This window comes from Truncatella angustata (assembly GCF_020726525.1).
Source record: "Truncatella angustata strain MPI-SDFR-AT-0073 chromosome Unknown BKA67scaffold_4, whole genome shotgun sequence".
Classification (NCBI taxonomy): Eukaryota; Fungi; Ascomycota; class Sordariomycetes; order Amphisphaeriales; family Sporocadaceae; genus Truncatella; species Truncatella angustata.
Genome location: NW_025763384.1, coordinates 894239 through 909177, shown reverse-complemented (window position 1 = coordinate 909177; position 14939 = coordinate 894239). Strand labels below are relative to the sequence as shown.

Sequence of the window (14939 nt, the reverse complement as noted above, 5' to 3'; positions counted from 1 at the left end):
GTCTCTAGCGTACTGACGGTGCGCTTGTATTCTTGCATCTGTCGAAAGATGGAGCCTTTTGTATATTCCTAGCCAAGCCATGACTGTCAGTGATGGGTGTTCCCAATGGTCTCGTCTCTTCTTGATGCGAGGTGTGTTGCGAGGTGATGATCGGCGGAAGATAGTGAACAGGCAGGTTTTCTCTTGCATCATGTGACGAAGCGTTGCAGACAAATATGTTGAACATCATCACTGAGATGGTGAGTATGGATTCCGCGATAGAAGCAGCGACGCAAAGCAGAGGAAGAGAATCCTGTGCGGCGGCGACGTCGATATACCAGGGGCCAAGCATGTGGTACAATGATATTTGCCCTGGGAGGGTCGGGTTGTGATGAAGAGTTGAGGGTGATTCAGGGACAGGGTGTCGTCGAGGAGAGGAGAGGAGGGGAGAGGAGAGATGTGAACATGGGGACCTACCTCAATCCATGAGTCCTCCTTGGTGTCATCATCTTTGGCGGCATTGGCGCTGCCATTGATTTGTTGACGCTTGCTGGGAGGAGCAATGTCGTCGGTGGCACTGAGCGCGGGTCTCTTGCGGTCCTCCATCTTGACGAGAGGGGACAGTGGCGCCGATGATTTGGTGGTGGATAGAGGCATGAAGAAAAACAGTGCTGAGCAAGTACGGGGGGCGGGTTTAATTGAGCTCGAGCAGGAAGAGGAGGGGGGAGGAGAAAAAGAAAAGGAAGAAGAGGGAGGCGGAGGCGCAAGAGTGGTCGACGGAATGGAAGCGCAGGCAAGTCTGATGATGGGATGTGGTGGAAAATGGTTGACGAAATGAGTAAGCTCTGCCCCCGTGATCTCGTCTGTGGCCGACGGCTACTGCACTTGTACGCAGGACTGCTGGTTTTGATCTTGAGCGAGTCTCAAGGTCGCAAGGGGGACAAAGGGTCGGGCTCTCATGAATCAGCTTGTCGGGGGGGTGGCAGAGCTGGCGACAGGAGGATGAGGACAGGAGGGGAGGAAGGGGAGTTGTGTCTCTCCTCAGGAGGGAAGTCAAAACGTCGTCTGAAAACTTGGAGTTGGCCAGTTCAACCAAGTCCCAGGCCAGTCCCGTGCAGTCTTGTCTTGTCTTGTCTTGTCTTGTCTCTCTGTCTGGGCCGTGTCCGTCTGTTGCCCCCAACCCGTTTAGTTTCGTTTCCATTTGCAACGCCAACGCCAACGCCGACGCGAGGACTGGCGCTAGACCTTTAACATGCTAGTGGCTCTGCTGGTGAATGGGCCACTGCAGACTCAGTGGGGCCTTCCGCCTGCTTATCAGCCTATCAGTCCCTGGGGCCCGTGTGTTTATGCCAATTCTGCCCCTCCTCTTCGAAAAAAGCCCAGCAACTCCATGCTGGGAAACAGACTCTCTCTCAATAATTAATTCCCCTTCTATCCCATCCACATACGACATATCTACTCTGCAGCACAGCAACCATTCGTTCACCACCGGCATTCACTCGTTTCCCAATACGCCAACCCTGTTCTCGCATCAAATCATCCCATCTCGTCTCACTTCACCGGAACTATAAATATTGAACCATCAATATCTGGAGACGCATAGCCGAGGGCTTTCTTTGTGCAGCTCAACAATGCTCCCTGTTTGATTGTGACTCGGCAGCGGACTGATACCGCACTCACCCGAATTACCGTCCTCGTCCTCGTCGCATTGTCACCATGAGTTCCTTCATGAAGAAGACCGGCGGCCTGGCCTTCAAGCCAAAGGTCGGTCGTCGTCCTGGACCTGCAACTGCAACTGCATCCGCATCCGCATCCGCCTCAGCATCGGCAGCTGCGTCACAAACCACCACAAGAGCTCCGACCGCAGAACCCTCGCAACCATCCTCTGTCACTCCCGCTCCTGCGGCACCTACTCCTAGTCCTGCTCACGCGCCTTCCGAAGAGCCTGCAGCAAAGCCGCCTTTGCCCCCGAATCCAGATGAACCACAGCCACCACCTGCCCCCACAGCTCAGTCTTCGAGGCCTGCCGAGTCAGCACCAGCACCAGCATCAGTACTCGCTGAACCGGCCAATCCAGCTCCGAGCCAGCCAACAATACCTAGGCAAACTCCCTCGGCGACCCGTACAGTTCCAGCATCACATGGCAGACGCCAAAATTCAACACCGGCGCCGAACGCCGGACATGCCCAGGCCGCAGTTTCTGACACACCTGGGTCGAGTCTTCCTGATTCTGCCTCACGACATCCCCTTCCTCACTCGACAAGTAGATCGCAGCCTCTAGTGTCTCCTGTGACCCAAGAACCCTCGACTGGTGTTACAACCGCCACTGCTACTGCAGGTCTGCCAAGCCCTGCCGTGACCGCTATTCGTCAACCATCAGCAGCGCCTGGTAATGCAACCCCATCGCCATCACCCTTGCCCAGCTCCGAGACTGCGCCGCTTCCCACACCGTTGAGTCAGCCTCAAGCAGACGGCACTCAAGAGAATGGTGCCACTGGGGTTACGCCGTCTACGGCCGGTGCTCCAGTGAAGAAGCGACAGTATCGCAGACGCAAGCAGCCGGCTGACGCAGAAACCGAAGCCCAGGAAGGCGAAACACCCGCCCTAGAGCCAAAACGTCCGAGGAAGAGGAAGGCCCCTACAACAGCTGTTGAGGGGCAAGAAGCTGAGGCTCCAGCAAGCGGCGAGGCGGCGGCAGCAGCAGCACCTCAGCGCTTCCGCCGCCGCCGCATAACTCCCGAGCCTGATACTATACCTGAGGATGGGCGGCCTGATCATACCACAACCAAGATCGGTGATTTGACGAGAGACTTGGGCATCGGAAAGAAATTCAAGCATGCAGATCTCATCGCGGAACGTCAGCGACAAGCTAAACACGATGCCAAACTGCGGAAGCTCGAGAGACAAAAGCGGGCTATGGGCTTACTCCCGCCAGAAGAGATTCCACAAAACGGTTCACGCGGGGAAATGCCTGCAGGTGGTGAGGGCGGGGACAACATTGCTTCAGGCGCGCAGGGCAACAGAGGTCAGGGTATTGACTTCGACATTATCGATGGTCAGATCATGATCAACCAAAGCTCCCTGGTCATTAATCAGCACGCCGTTGAGGCCGACGTTCAACTCGAGACGGTCGAGGAAGACGAATTCACCCACTTGACTACTTCCGCATCCTACATGCGGCCCTCACGCGCCCTGGGCCCGAACCACTGGGATGATGAAGATACAGAGAAGTTTTATAAGTACCTGAAGATGTTCGGTACTGACTTTGAAACCATCAGTCACATGTTTCCAGGCAGGAATCGTCGACAAATCAAGCTCAAGTTCAACAGGGAGGAAAAGCACCGACCTAACCGCGTAGACGCTGCTATCATGGCCAAAGGCGAGAAGAGAGTGGCGATCGACATCGAAGAGTACAAGAGCAACCGTTCCGGGTTTAATGACCCATGGATCACGCCGGATAAGTTCCATGCGGAACAGGAGCAGCTACGACAGGAACAGGAGAAAGAGCTCGAAGCGAAGAGGCAGGAACGAAGAGATCTGGGCCTCTTGGAGGACGAGATCGATCCCAGCAAGAAGTCTGGCACCGACGACAGCAAAGGACATGGCGAGGAAGAAGTCGAAGAGGAACTTCTCGTGGACGATCAAGATGTTGGCGGCGCAGCAACAATGGTCGCAACCTGACCTGACGACCAGCACAGCATAAATGGTAACCGGACAACGGCTGTCAGGATGCAATGACAAAGTAGCGAGATGCTTGTTTTGATACCCCGTTTCCTTAGCATACTCGCGAGCTCTGTCCTATCGCCGAGCTTCTCATGGAGTCAACCAACATTTTGGTTCGTGGCTTTCGAATTTGGTCGCGTTCTTCGCCATGTCCGAACTTCAGGTCTTTTCAAACCTGAGGCTCGATCGATCTCAAATACATGACTAAATGATGGGTTCACCTAACCATTCGTCACGGTCAAGTATGATTGAGATTCCTTCTCCTTGACTGCATGCAGCTCACTCCCCCTGCTCTGGCAAGTAATGGAGAAACGCATGCTTGTGGTTGCTATGTCATGGATGGCTGCAGCATCATAAAGTCCCAAGTCACGTCCTGGAAAAAGAGAAGCATACGAAGACGCCCCCATAGCTCACGAAATCATGCTTATGCAAATAGCGAATTGATTTTGATGCTCAATCATGCCGTGCAGTTGTTGCTCGGCTACCGAGTTCGAGGGACCAAAGTGATTTGGTTTGATCAACGTGCATAAATACATGTGTATGAAGCCTATGCTGGTCTGCTAACTGCCGTGTAACCATCGCGTCTAGGCATAATCCGTCCGCCTCCTGTCACGGCCGACTCGCAGCATGAACCGCGTCTGGGTCACCCCTCGTGGCATCTTAGCGGACTAAAAGCTCCCTATAGCCACTGCTTAACTAAATACCTTCGATAGCGGAGCTAGCTATAGCAAACTCTTTCGAGCAAATGTTCAGCAGCCAGTACGGTCTGCTTTTGTCTCCGCTGCCAGCGTTCGGGTTTGAGGAGAACAAAAGACGGAAAGGGTCGTATACCTAATGGAGTTGGGTCAGTTTTCTGCTCCAACATACCCACCTTGCTTCTATCTACAAATCTGTCTAATGGCAACATCGTTCCGTGTGGGTTTGAGTCCTTGATTACTCAAGAACTAGTGCTCCGTGGATATCTCATACATTCCATAGCTAGCCGACGTAAATACTATCTATTTTGAAAACATCAAAAAAGAATTTAAATAAAAATTCCAACTTAACTAAAAGCTTGAAAGTTTCTCCGGAGAACTTCAACATGTCTCCTCATTGATATCAAAGTATGGCACCAACCAGCAGGCCACCAGGTCGCTCCTCGCGGAAGCGTCGCCCATCTCACCAGCAACGAAAATAGCCCCAAGGCGGTCCCCCTTTGCCGTTTTGTCCCGTCAACCACCCCAGGTATATGACTCCTCTCGGCCGAGCAGCGGGTGAACAACAGTGGCCGGATGAGCCCCAACTTTTGCAGAGCAGCAGCAGCAGCAGCAGCAGTCATCAGACCAACAATAACGGGAGGCGATGATATATTTACATCCAAGGGCGGTGGCAGGGGAGGGGGGTAAACAGCGGCGACACCACTGACGACGACGGCGGATACGATGATATTAGACGTGGGCAGTTGGCTAGGCATGGGCCTTTCTGCAACACGAGAATCTTCCCAGCAACGTCTTCTGTTTAGGAATCTCAACATCGTTCTGCTTCACCACAAATAGTCCCAGCACGGTGTATCTATGGGAATGAGTCCAAACAACGGATGGTGATTTATCAGATTGTTCAAGAATATATAGACACGATAGTCCACTGTGACCAGTTTCAGTGCCCATGGACATTTGTACTGACCACCTGCCCATGTCAACCACTTGGAGAGTACTGATTCATAGGGGGTCGAGCTGTCATTGGTCAGTTAGTAATGAAACTTCAAATCCATGCCTAGCGACTTGGTGGTTTTCCGATATCATTTCGTTCTGATCTGCTTCATTATTTTGCGGATACCAGGCTACCTACGCTATCTCATTCGCTTCAACCAATGTCGACTCTGTCTTCACCATAAGAAGCTGCGGGTGCAAAATATAGCCGCCCTGTGTTGTCTAACCGTCCAGAACTGAGAGGACGATATTTTTATTACATTCGCTCTGCAATAGACAACCTTCCTCTTTTCCGCCCAGTAACCAACCAGTCTGAATGCTGATTGTTGTTCAGCCAGAGCTTTGAGTAGCGGGGGGAAATCATGTGAAACAAGCATGTCATTATAGTTGGCCGACTCGTTGTGTAAACTGGTGGACGCTGGATATATAACTTCGACAGATAGCGAGCCTACTGGGGCGGCTCGTCCAGATCATCGCCCTGGTCGAACAAGAAGTTTGCGGCCAGTTCCTCGTTCTTATCGCATGCGAAGTAGGCTTGAATGGCCTGGTCCTGAGTGAAACCAAGTCGGCACAATCTCTCGATGGCTTCTCTCTCCTCCTCAGTCACGCTAATGGCCTGAGCACCAGGGGGAAGAGCGGCATCATCATCGCCATCCTCGCCCAGTAGGTTCAGGAACTGCTCGGGATGTGCGGAGATGAGCTGAGCCAGTTGAGGGTTGCCAGCACCAAGCTGTTGCAAGATGGGCTCCAGCATCTGAGGTTGCTGCTGTACGACCTGGCGGAGTTGTTGAAATTGGGCATTGTTGCGCAGGAAGTCAAGGTTGCCAAGGCTGCCCGCTGCTCCTGCTCCAGCGGCAGCAGCAGCGGCGCCTGGGCTGGCTCCACCGCGTGAGCCGCCGCGTCCATGTTGTGCAGCGAGATCGAAGAGGTTAACACTGCCGTCATCATCACCGCCATGAGCGGGCTCGGCAGCAGCCTGAGCGGGAGCAGACGGGGCCTGGGTGGCAGGTGCAGCTTGCTGTTGTTGTTGCTGCTGCTGCTGCTGTTGACGAGCGCTCTCGGGGATACCCTGGATATGGTTGTCAGCATTCAGTCCCTGTATTGCCCAAGAAGAATATGAAGTCGTACGTTCAAGAGGTACTCGACAGCCCGGTCGGGGTTGAAAAAGGCAGCGCGCATAGCGGCATCAATTTGCGAGCGCTCGAATCCCATAGCCTCCATGTTGGCAATGACCTCTTGTCTTGCAGCTCCCATGGCCATCGAGGTATCGGTAGGGCCCTCGGACGTTGCGCCAGTGCCGGCGGGTGTGGGAGTGGCTGGCGGAGCAGCAGTAGCACTGCTGTGCGCCGGGGCAGGCGGTGCGGCCGGTGTTGCTGTTCTGGCCGAGGCCGGAGTCTGAGGAACATTGGCGGAGCTCGAGGAGGCAGCCGGGGCAGGAGCAGGAGCGGCAGCGGGCGCAGGCTTGGGCTAAGGCGAGGGTCAGCGGCTGGATAACTGAGTGGGCGCAGCTGAGCATGATGTTGTCTTACCTTGTTGACCATGCAGACTACGAAGCCCTTCTCCTCGATCTTGTAGGACTGGACTGTGTCCTCATCCTTGAGGATCTTGCCTGGACGCGAAAGGTTAGTTAAACTTGGCATGGTTCTCAGCGCAAAGCAATACGAATGGCACACATACCAGAGTAGATGAGCTTCTGGGCCTTCGGGTCCCAGCCCTTCTCGTCGGAGATTCTCTGCTTGACAGCGGAGATCTGTGATTGTACCTCGTTAGCTACTGCACTGGGCAACACTGCGATGGCATATGTGGCTATTCCTCAGACGGGAGGCGGCGCATCGTCTGTGACTTGGGTGGTGACGATGGCATTGCATTGCCTTGGGAGGTGGGGTAGTTGCTATCGGGTAGGCGCGAGGTGGGTTGGTGATGGATCATCATGACATACCAGATCAGTGGGCTCGACATCAAGTGTGAACTTCTGCTGCTTCAGATCCTAGAGCCGAGGAAGAGGCAGAGGTTAGTCTGGTGATGCGACAGCAGCTTCGGGGCTATGGGGTTGTGGACATACCTTGAAGGTGACCTTCATGATGGGCGGCTGTGACAGCTTTGTATCAGCTGCGAGGAATATTGGGCTGGGTGAAAGTGCGTGATGGGGAGGGGTTCGCCGAGGTCTAGAGGTCGGCGAAAAATAGGTAGCTGATGAAATGCTTCACTTCAATCAGAATTTTCAGTTGGGAGGAGATTGTGGGGGTAAATCTAATGGAGAAAGTGCTCTGGAAAGCTCGTCGATTCTCGATTAGACTTGTGATTGGGATGGGGATGGGGATTTGGGTCTGCTTCTGCTTCTGGTTTTGGTGTTGGTTTTTGGTTTGGGGGCCCAGGCTGGAATTCAGGTAGCAGTTAATGATGTGTCGCGGGGCGGACCTCAGCACCAAAAGCTCTTGCCTACGGCACCTAAAAGTCCACGGCTACAGCAGTCTGGCCAAGTCACTTGCTGAAATACCTACGGTACTAATCAACTAGTTAGTCTGCGGTTAGCCTGGCCTACACTAGACGAGACTAACCTAACCTAGACTGAACTGAATGTGGCGGGACATGAACGAATGGAGCTACATAATAACAACAAGGCTTCAAGGTGGGGGATTTTTCGAGGCAATGAATCTGCACCTTCCCATTGGTGAACACAAAGGTTAAGTGTTTACTATGCTGCTGTGGTAGCAAACTACATACGCAGTATGCATGCATTCGTTGACCACAGGTGCAAATGCTGCATTCCGCTGACACCTACAGGAGGTAACCAGACCCACTGCATGCGCCAGATGTCTTACTTGTTCACTCTCATCAAGCATTGCTGACGCTGTACCGAGTACAGTAGACGTTGTGTCGTCCTCGCAACGCAACGGTGCTCGTTATCTATATCGTATCGTATCGTGTGTTTAAGATTGCTTAATGACAGACGATGTCTACGTCATGGACTTAAAGGTGCTTTGAGAAAATGCCCAAGACAACGTCCGGGGCTAGCACACATGTTGCCAGATCCCGACAATCACTATGCTATTGTCACAAGCCTTATTTCCATGTGCACATTTTCCAAAGCGATAAGAGACTGCTTGTTATAATAGTTTTACTTCTTTAGATTTTAGATTTTAGATTTTTAATTTTTACTTTACCACTACATAGCTTGTGGTATGACCTGAAGCTCCAGTCACCAAAAAAGGCAAACTGATGTCTCCCAAGTCAACACCCCCCTCTCTCTAGAGGGGGGGTTTCCTTCCCAGAGTTCGCCCCTCGAACCAAACCAAATGAGCAGGATAACGCCGCACTCCGGAACAGGTATAAAAAGACAAGTGGTATCTCCCAACCCAATCCTACCATCCATAGCACTCCAAAGCCTCTGGTAATAAACAAAAGAAGGAGTAGAAGAAGATAAAGATAATAAAATGCCAACGACAATTGTGCTATGTGTATGCCTCTAGCAATACAGCTCCTATGTCATGGCAGCCATCGTGGATCATGAGTGTCATAAAAGAAAGAAAAAAAGAAGAATTACGTGGTTACGGCGAATCAAGGCAAGATGCCGAGACCGCTGTCCACCTTACTTTCTCGGTCGAGATCTCGCAGCTTCCTCGACTGGTACTCTGTAAGGCTTGAACGCGCACCTGCGTTCAGGATCCATTCAGGGAGCGGAGGTGTCATTTCCCTCTCCTCGATGGGATCTATCGGTGTAGGTGTGACGTAACCACTGCCCGGCGTGGGTGATTCACCTTTCATGCTGTTGTAGCTGGATTGTCGGCTCAAAGGACTCGACGAGGCTGGAAGACTGCCGCTTCGCATGCGATGGAGTGTCTTGGTCGAGAGAGTACGGGCTGCATCAGGCGCCGCCACGATGACTGTTCCTAGTGTCGCGGCTGGTGGCGGTGTCGGGCTGTCTGCGCGGAAGAGCGGGTGGATGTGAAGATCACTAGTGGAACCGTTGGAATCCAATGCCGGAGGGGGGCGTGGAACCGGCGAATAGCTGCGACTTCTGCGCGCGGCACGCTTCGGAGGCTCTAGATCTAGGGGCGTCCCAGGCGAGGGACTCCTGCTCACAGTGGGGCTCGCTGGAATGGTCTCCAAGGCACCAAGAAAACGAGTTCCGGGAGGGGACGAAGTGTCGATTATCTGACGGGTTTGAATATCGACGGATGACGTGTCCCAGGAGTCGAAGCCTTCTTCGACGTCCGGGAAAGACTCAAATGATGGCTGACGCCTTCCCCTCGATGCTATCGACCTGATCGACTGCGTTGACCTTGCAGGGAGGAGCCGGGTTCTGCTGTCCATCGGCCGAACCGCGTGGGAAAGTGAGCTGCGAATCGAGCTCATAGTCTCGGCCATGGAACGGCCACTGCTGGTGCCGGGAGGGCTCTCCAAGTCAAACGAGGGCGTTCCCTTGGGTTCCGCACTGCTGGCCGCAGTCTGGGCGTAGGGTACCGATTTCATGCGCATCTGAGGCGCGAGTCGACCGACTTCAGGGTGCTGCGAACCGTTCTCGTTCCTGCCGCCCAGTCGACTCCCGACGAAGTAGATAACAACGAATGCGAGTTGCAGGGTAAACGCAAAGCCCAGAGCAATCGATGTTCCGATCAGGTAAGGCATCTCCTCCCCACCAAGTATTTTCGCATTCTCGTTCTCCTTGCCCAATATAACCAGAACCACAATGGATGCAACTGTTGCGAGGGAAACCGTTACCAGGCAAAGGGGGAACCAGACTGCGCCAAGCTTGTTGGAGCCATAGTATGTAGAGTGTCTAAAGGACATGAAGACGAGAAGTAGAATTGCCAGCAGCACCAACCCTTCGAAGGCGGTTGCCACCGCCGCAGCGGTCTGCACATTCGGTATGCTTCGTGGTGTTTGCGCGTTTGCAATTTCTAGGACAAACACAGCCACTGTGGTCAACAGCGCTGCAAGGCCGAGGATGGCCAGGAAGGCCCAAGACATTGCCATGTCGGAGCGGGTCGTGAAGGTTATTGATAAAATAGCGAGAGGAGCAGCTGAATGTATAGTTTAGATTAGTCCAGTACAATCTTGCCACCTATTCGAGCGAACAAAGAAATGCCGAATGGAAAGCACTCGAGTCGGAGGCGTGGGCGCGCGGCCCTTGAGTAGAAACCTGCACCAATGGTAGAGGAGTGAGCAGATCAATGAATGAAAGTCAAAGTATCAGTTGATCCGACTATACGGTTGCGATGCTGAGATCGACGGCACTTGTTGTGGGACCAAAAGCTAAAATCGGGCGGGCCGGGATGGGATTCCAGGCGATTGATATAATTGCGGTTGCGACGCGAGCTGTTTGATGCACGAGTGGATGCGCAATTGAGATGTGACTGGAGTGTATCAACTATGCAGTCTGTCCGTCAAGTAATTGTGATGAGACGCTTCGTGCAATATGGACATAGATGTCGCGGCTTCGGGTGCATGCAGCGTTGACTGATAGGTAGTGGCGGTGCAGAATAATACCGAACCACTTTGGGGGAAAGAAGAGCCGAAACTAAGAATATGATCAAAATGAGTGGATATCGATGGTTGAATAAATGGTCGGCCAGAAAGTATAACGAATGAAGAGTCCGGGTCGTGATTTTGGCCGTCTCGAATTGAGCAATGGAGGAATGATTGTGTAAAGCGTGGCTGAAAGCGGCAAATTGGATGAGGATGAGGATCGAGGGATGCTGGACCAATTGCTTGCTCTTGGATGCGGCCTCTGCCTATTTTTGACGAAACGCGTGAAAAATCGCGTTCTGGCTTGCTTGCATCAAGAACCCTGCACCTATACCCGGTTGCATGCAACGCCTTCTCGTCCGTCAGTGTGGAAGGTACGCGGTCCAGGCCGTTGGTGATGAGTGAATCCCACGATAATACCCCAGGTCGCCAATGAGGTCGCAGGTTTCCAAAGAAAGTGTGGGTGGGCCCTTGATCGATCTGATTTGCGTCGCGCTGTATGTGCAGAATGTGACTGCAAATATGATGATAAATATGCGTGTAGTTGCCCGGCACTTTTCCCAATTGCCTCCCCTTTTCCTGTCTTGAACAATAAAACAGGAATTGACTTTTTACTAAGAGCAGTCTAACAGGCGAGCTCTTGTTATTATCACCCTGCACGATTGACTTCCGGGGCTGTCGGGCGAGCTTTGATGAGCCAATTGGGGGTGTTAATGCAGTCCCGGTAATAATAGACGAGGCCAATATTGTTGGATTGGGTGAGGAACAGTTGGTTAAAGTAAGAATGGATTGGCCCGTTGTCCAGATCTTGGAAGACACCTTGGATCTGTTCAGTGCACGAAGGAACTGCTGAGCCGGCTTAGCACAAAAGAATGATATGCAAGTTTAGAGAAACCTTTCCGCCAAACACAAGTCAATTACTACATAGATGGGAGTCCACGATCTATATTGAAGGTTAAGTGACCGTGCGACAAGCAAATTTTGCAGTAGCCCCGGACTCCCCTCCATGTTATGAAATCGGTTTATAGGGATCCATTAAAAGGTCCCACCATTAGACTCTCAAGACCTCCTGTTCTCCATCTTGTTTTGTTTACAATGACTTGGATCAAGCTAGAGGGGGCTTCCGTTGTTACGAAAGCGCATGCTTACTGTCCTTGCGCAGCCAGGCCTAGCAATCAAGGATATCCGTGCAACTTTCTGCAGCAATCTGTCGCTTCACTACTGCAATCGTTGTATTCAGCAACTCCGAGCCACGTACACCTGTGTCTGTTCGTGGGTGACTTGCACCTTGCACGTTCGCCGAAGCCGTCAATCATCCCTCAAGTTTGCAGCATTTCGAGTCATACCAGAGTGTCTAAGCTATTCCTGTTGGAGAGAATTGCGGGCACATGACACTACTGGAATTCAATCTCAATATAGGGTTTGCTTACTGCCATTATATTTGCGGTTCCAACCCATCGGATTCGTGTTTTTGTTGCGTTGCGTTTCGTTGCGTTGTTCTGTTATTGTTGTTATTATTATTATTTACATAGTTGCCTGTTGTGGTTCATGATCCAAGGACCGGGACCACCGGGGGCCAACGAGAGTTCAACTACACCCTTGTCACCTGAAGTTTAAAGAGAGATCCGAATCTGAAACAGGGTTACGCCTGGTTGTCGGTAGTTGCCCATATATTCCACGAGGGGCGGAGCACCGGGCTCTGGGTTGTGGATCTTAGCAGGCTAGGATGAGGGCTTTTGAAACGTGATGCAAATGAGAATTTTCTATTCCCAGCTGCTTTGGGGGTCTTCAAATTTCTAGAAAGGCACCTTTGGTGTGATTGATTTGTATGAATCATGGCCATGGTACTCATATGCTCTGTGCGAGATCTTGGGAGCTCAGCAATTAATTTTCATCCTTCCCATTAGTACGGAGAAACTCACCGGGATGGGCATCCGGTAAGCTGGACGTCACATCGCCCATGTCTAGTCTCCGAGGTTGAGACAACGGCGCTCTTCGAGAGGTGCTTTTAGCAGACAATTGGCAGGGCACAGATGCAGTTGGTGTTCGTGCTGACTGCTTTTTTTTGAGCAGTGTAGCGTTGGAATTGGCTAATTTCATTGGCTCCGGGCGGATTGATCCATGCGTCTTCTCATTTCACATACAGCTGGCCAACTGTTTTTAGTGCTGCGTTCCTCATCGCCTCACTGTACATAGTACACAAGTTAGGTAATTTGGTCTGGAGTCAGCTGGGAACGTCCCTGCCATTCTCAACAATAAGCTTCCAAATCGTTACATGTCAGATCACAAAGCAGCTGACAAGCCTCATGGGAGCTCACACATTGAGGCATTCAATTCGTTGCTTTTTGTGTCGAATATATCAAGGCGTTGGTCATGACTCGTTTTTTTGGCCTTGCTTGGCAATCATCGATCTTTTCCCAAACGCCTAAACTGGCCAAGAAACCAAGGTACGTCTAGTCCTTATATCGCAAGTTTTATCATGTTTTGCTTGCTTTTCCGCTTCCTCTCAGCTCGAGCCTCGAGGTCAGACGAAACTTCCCCAGAGACATGCATTACATAGTCAGATTTTAATGCATTCATCAAAGCCATGGCCAGCCTCATGATGATCGCCGCTCATTGATAGGGTCAACGCCCTTACTGCAACGTCTTCTCGTAAAAAGGAGTGGGCTGACTTTAATGTCGGAACATCGGGGCATCTCAAGCAGGTTCTATCGTGAGTCTCCATGAGTCTGGAACGTCGAAATGGATATTGCAACCACGTCATAGACACTATAATGCTCGTCAAACATCCACAATGCACCCGGTTCCTGGTATCTGATCTTTCTTACCCCTCTCGTAGTGCCGTTGATGGCTTCTTCATTTAGCGAAAATTGAATCTTCAAGATTTGCACGTCGTGGAAACTTATTAGGAATCAATCAGCAATCATGATCACATGCTCGTATTGAAAGAAGGACTCTAAAATGTGGATGGCTTGGCCGTGCTCTGCAAGCATGATAACTTCATTTCGGTGACTACCGTACTCTGCTAGTCGATTGCTTGTACATATGCTTCTTCATGCATTGCCCCTCACAACAAGGCACCACGACAAACTAACAGTTCTTAGTGAGTATTCTTTGCGGTCTTGGTCGAGCCGTTAGATATTCTCGGGATATAATTTCTCGTCGCACACCTGCTAAATAATCGCGCTATGTACGGCAGTAAATGCATTACAGCTAACCTAGTCTAGTCGAAGAGCTTACAGCTATGCTTGAGCAAAACATGATTGAGATCTCGTTGACTTTCGGATTTTAGTTATTGTGTCGGAACTAGTCACAACGACTGAACTCAATTTTGAGTGCGGAAATGAAATTATAACCACACGCGTCGTCGACGCTGCCCTATGAGGCCCCAATGCAGGAACCAACGCAGCATGTGGAGATGGCGTCACTCAGCGCGATGGCTTCGGAACCTCGGTCGTTCTACCCCACAATCGCTAATTATACCGCACGTGAAGACCACCAATCCCGTCCTCGAGTTGAATGCATCTCGCGTCTGGACTTCCGTTGCTATGAGAGCCTTGGTCACGATGGGGTCGTTTGGTCAAGAAAGCTTTTCGTGGTCCACTGCTGTCTGCTTTCGACGAAAATTCCGCAATTTGGAGAAAGTGAGAATAATACGAGTTTGTGAATATGATGTCATGGCTGGATTATGTTGCTCGCAGGAAGAAACATGACTATACTCTCGGATCTAAGGCGGTCGGCCCATCATTCTTGCCAGGGCCCGAGTTTCTCTGAGTTGGAAGAAAATATCCCGTTCCCCGAACGTCCTCTCTGGTCTTAGTACACAACCGCCGAAGTCAAAAGTCTGGTACTCTACACCCACTTGCCAGCATTCTCCAAAGACGTATGCCCGCTATGCGGGGCTCGGTGATGATTTTAGAGCCAACATTAGGCACGATGTCTGCATATTTTGCGGGATGCGAGCCTCCTGATTGCCGGAAATTCCTTAAGATATCATTCCAACTTATGCTATGATCTCCACGCGTTCATGATGTTTCAATACGCCATTTGTCCTTCCGGCGGAAAAGTTGGGATCTTCGC

The 14939-nt window shown here is 51.6% G+C and overlaps 4 protein-coding genes across 4 annotated transcripts; 1 reads left to right on the top strand and 3 right to left on the bottom strand.

The window, feature by feature from the left end:
* Window positions 1–1695: 1695 nt before the first annotated feature.
* BKA67DRAFT_535318 (uncharacterized protein) lies at window positions 1696–3660 on the top strand (the record flags this gene model as incomplete). Its single annotated transcript, XM_046099999.1, has 1 exon — window positions 1696–3660. The coding sequence occupies one exon, from the start codon at window positions 1696–1698 to the stop codon at window positions 3658–3660; it is 1965 nt and encodes a 654-aa protein (XP_045958241.1).
* A 1084-nt stretch (window positions 3661–4744) lies between these two features.
* On the bottom strand, window positions 4745–5537 carry BKA67DRAFT_676485 (uncharacterized protein; the record flags this gene model as incomplete). The annotated part of the gene is made up of 1 exon (XM_046108808.1): window positions 4745–5537. The coding sequence occupies exon 1, from the start codon at window positions 5213–5215 to the stop codon at window positions 4745–4747; it is 471 nt and encodes a 156-aa protein (XP_045958240.1). The 5' UTR covers window positions 5216–5537.
* Window positions 5527–7706, bottom strand: BKA67DRAFT_266165 (XPC-binding domain-containing protein). The gene is made up of 6 exons (XM_046095847.1): window positions 7453–7706; window positions 7330–7377; window positions 7068–7140; window positions 6920–6999; window positions 6519–6857; window positions 5527–6459 (listed from the first exon to the last, which is right to left on the bottom strand). The coding sequence occupies exons 1-6, from the start codon at window positions 7468–7470 to the stop codon at window positions 5839–5841; spliced, it is 1179 nt and encodes a 392-aa protein (XP_045958239.1). The 5' UTR covers window positions 7471–7706; the 3' UTR covers window positions 5527–5838.
* Window positions 7707–8855: 1149 nt separating this feature from the next.
* Window positions 8856–10739, bottom strand: BKA67DRAFT_266146 (uncharacterized protein). Its single transcript, XM_046095846.1, has one exon. It carries the CDS (start codon window positions 10365–10367, stop codon window positions 8949–8951), a length of 1419 nt encoding a protein of 472 aa, XP_045958238.1. The 5' UTR covers window positions 10368–10739; the 3' UTR covers window positions 8856–8948.
* Window positions 10740–14939: the final 4200 nt, after the last annotated feature.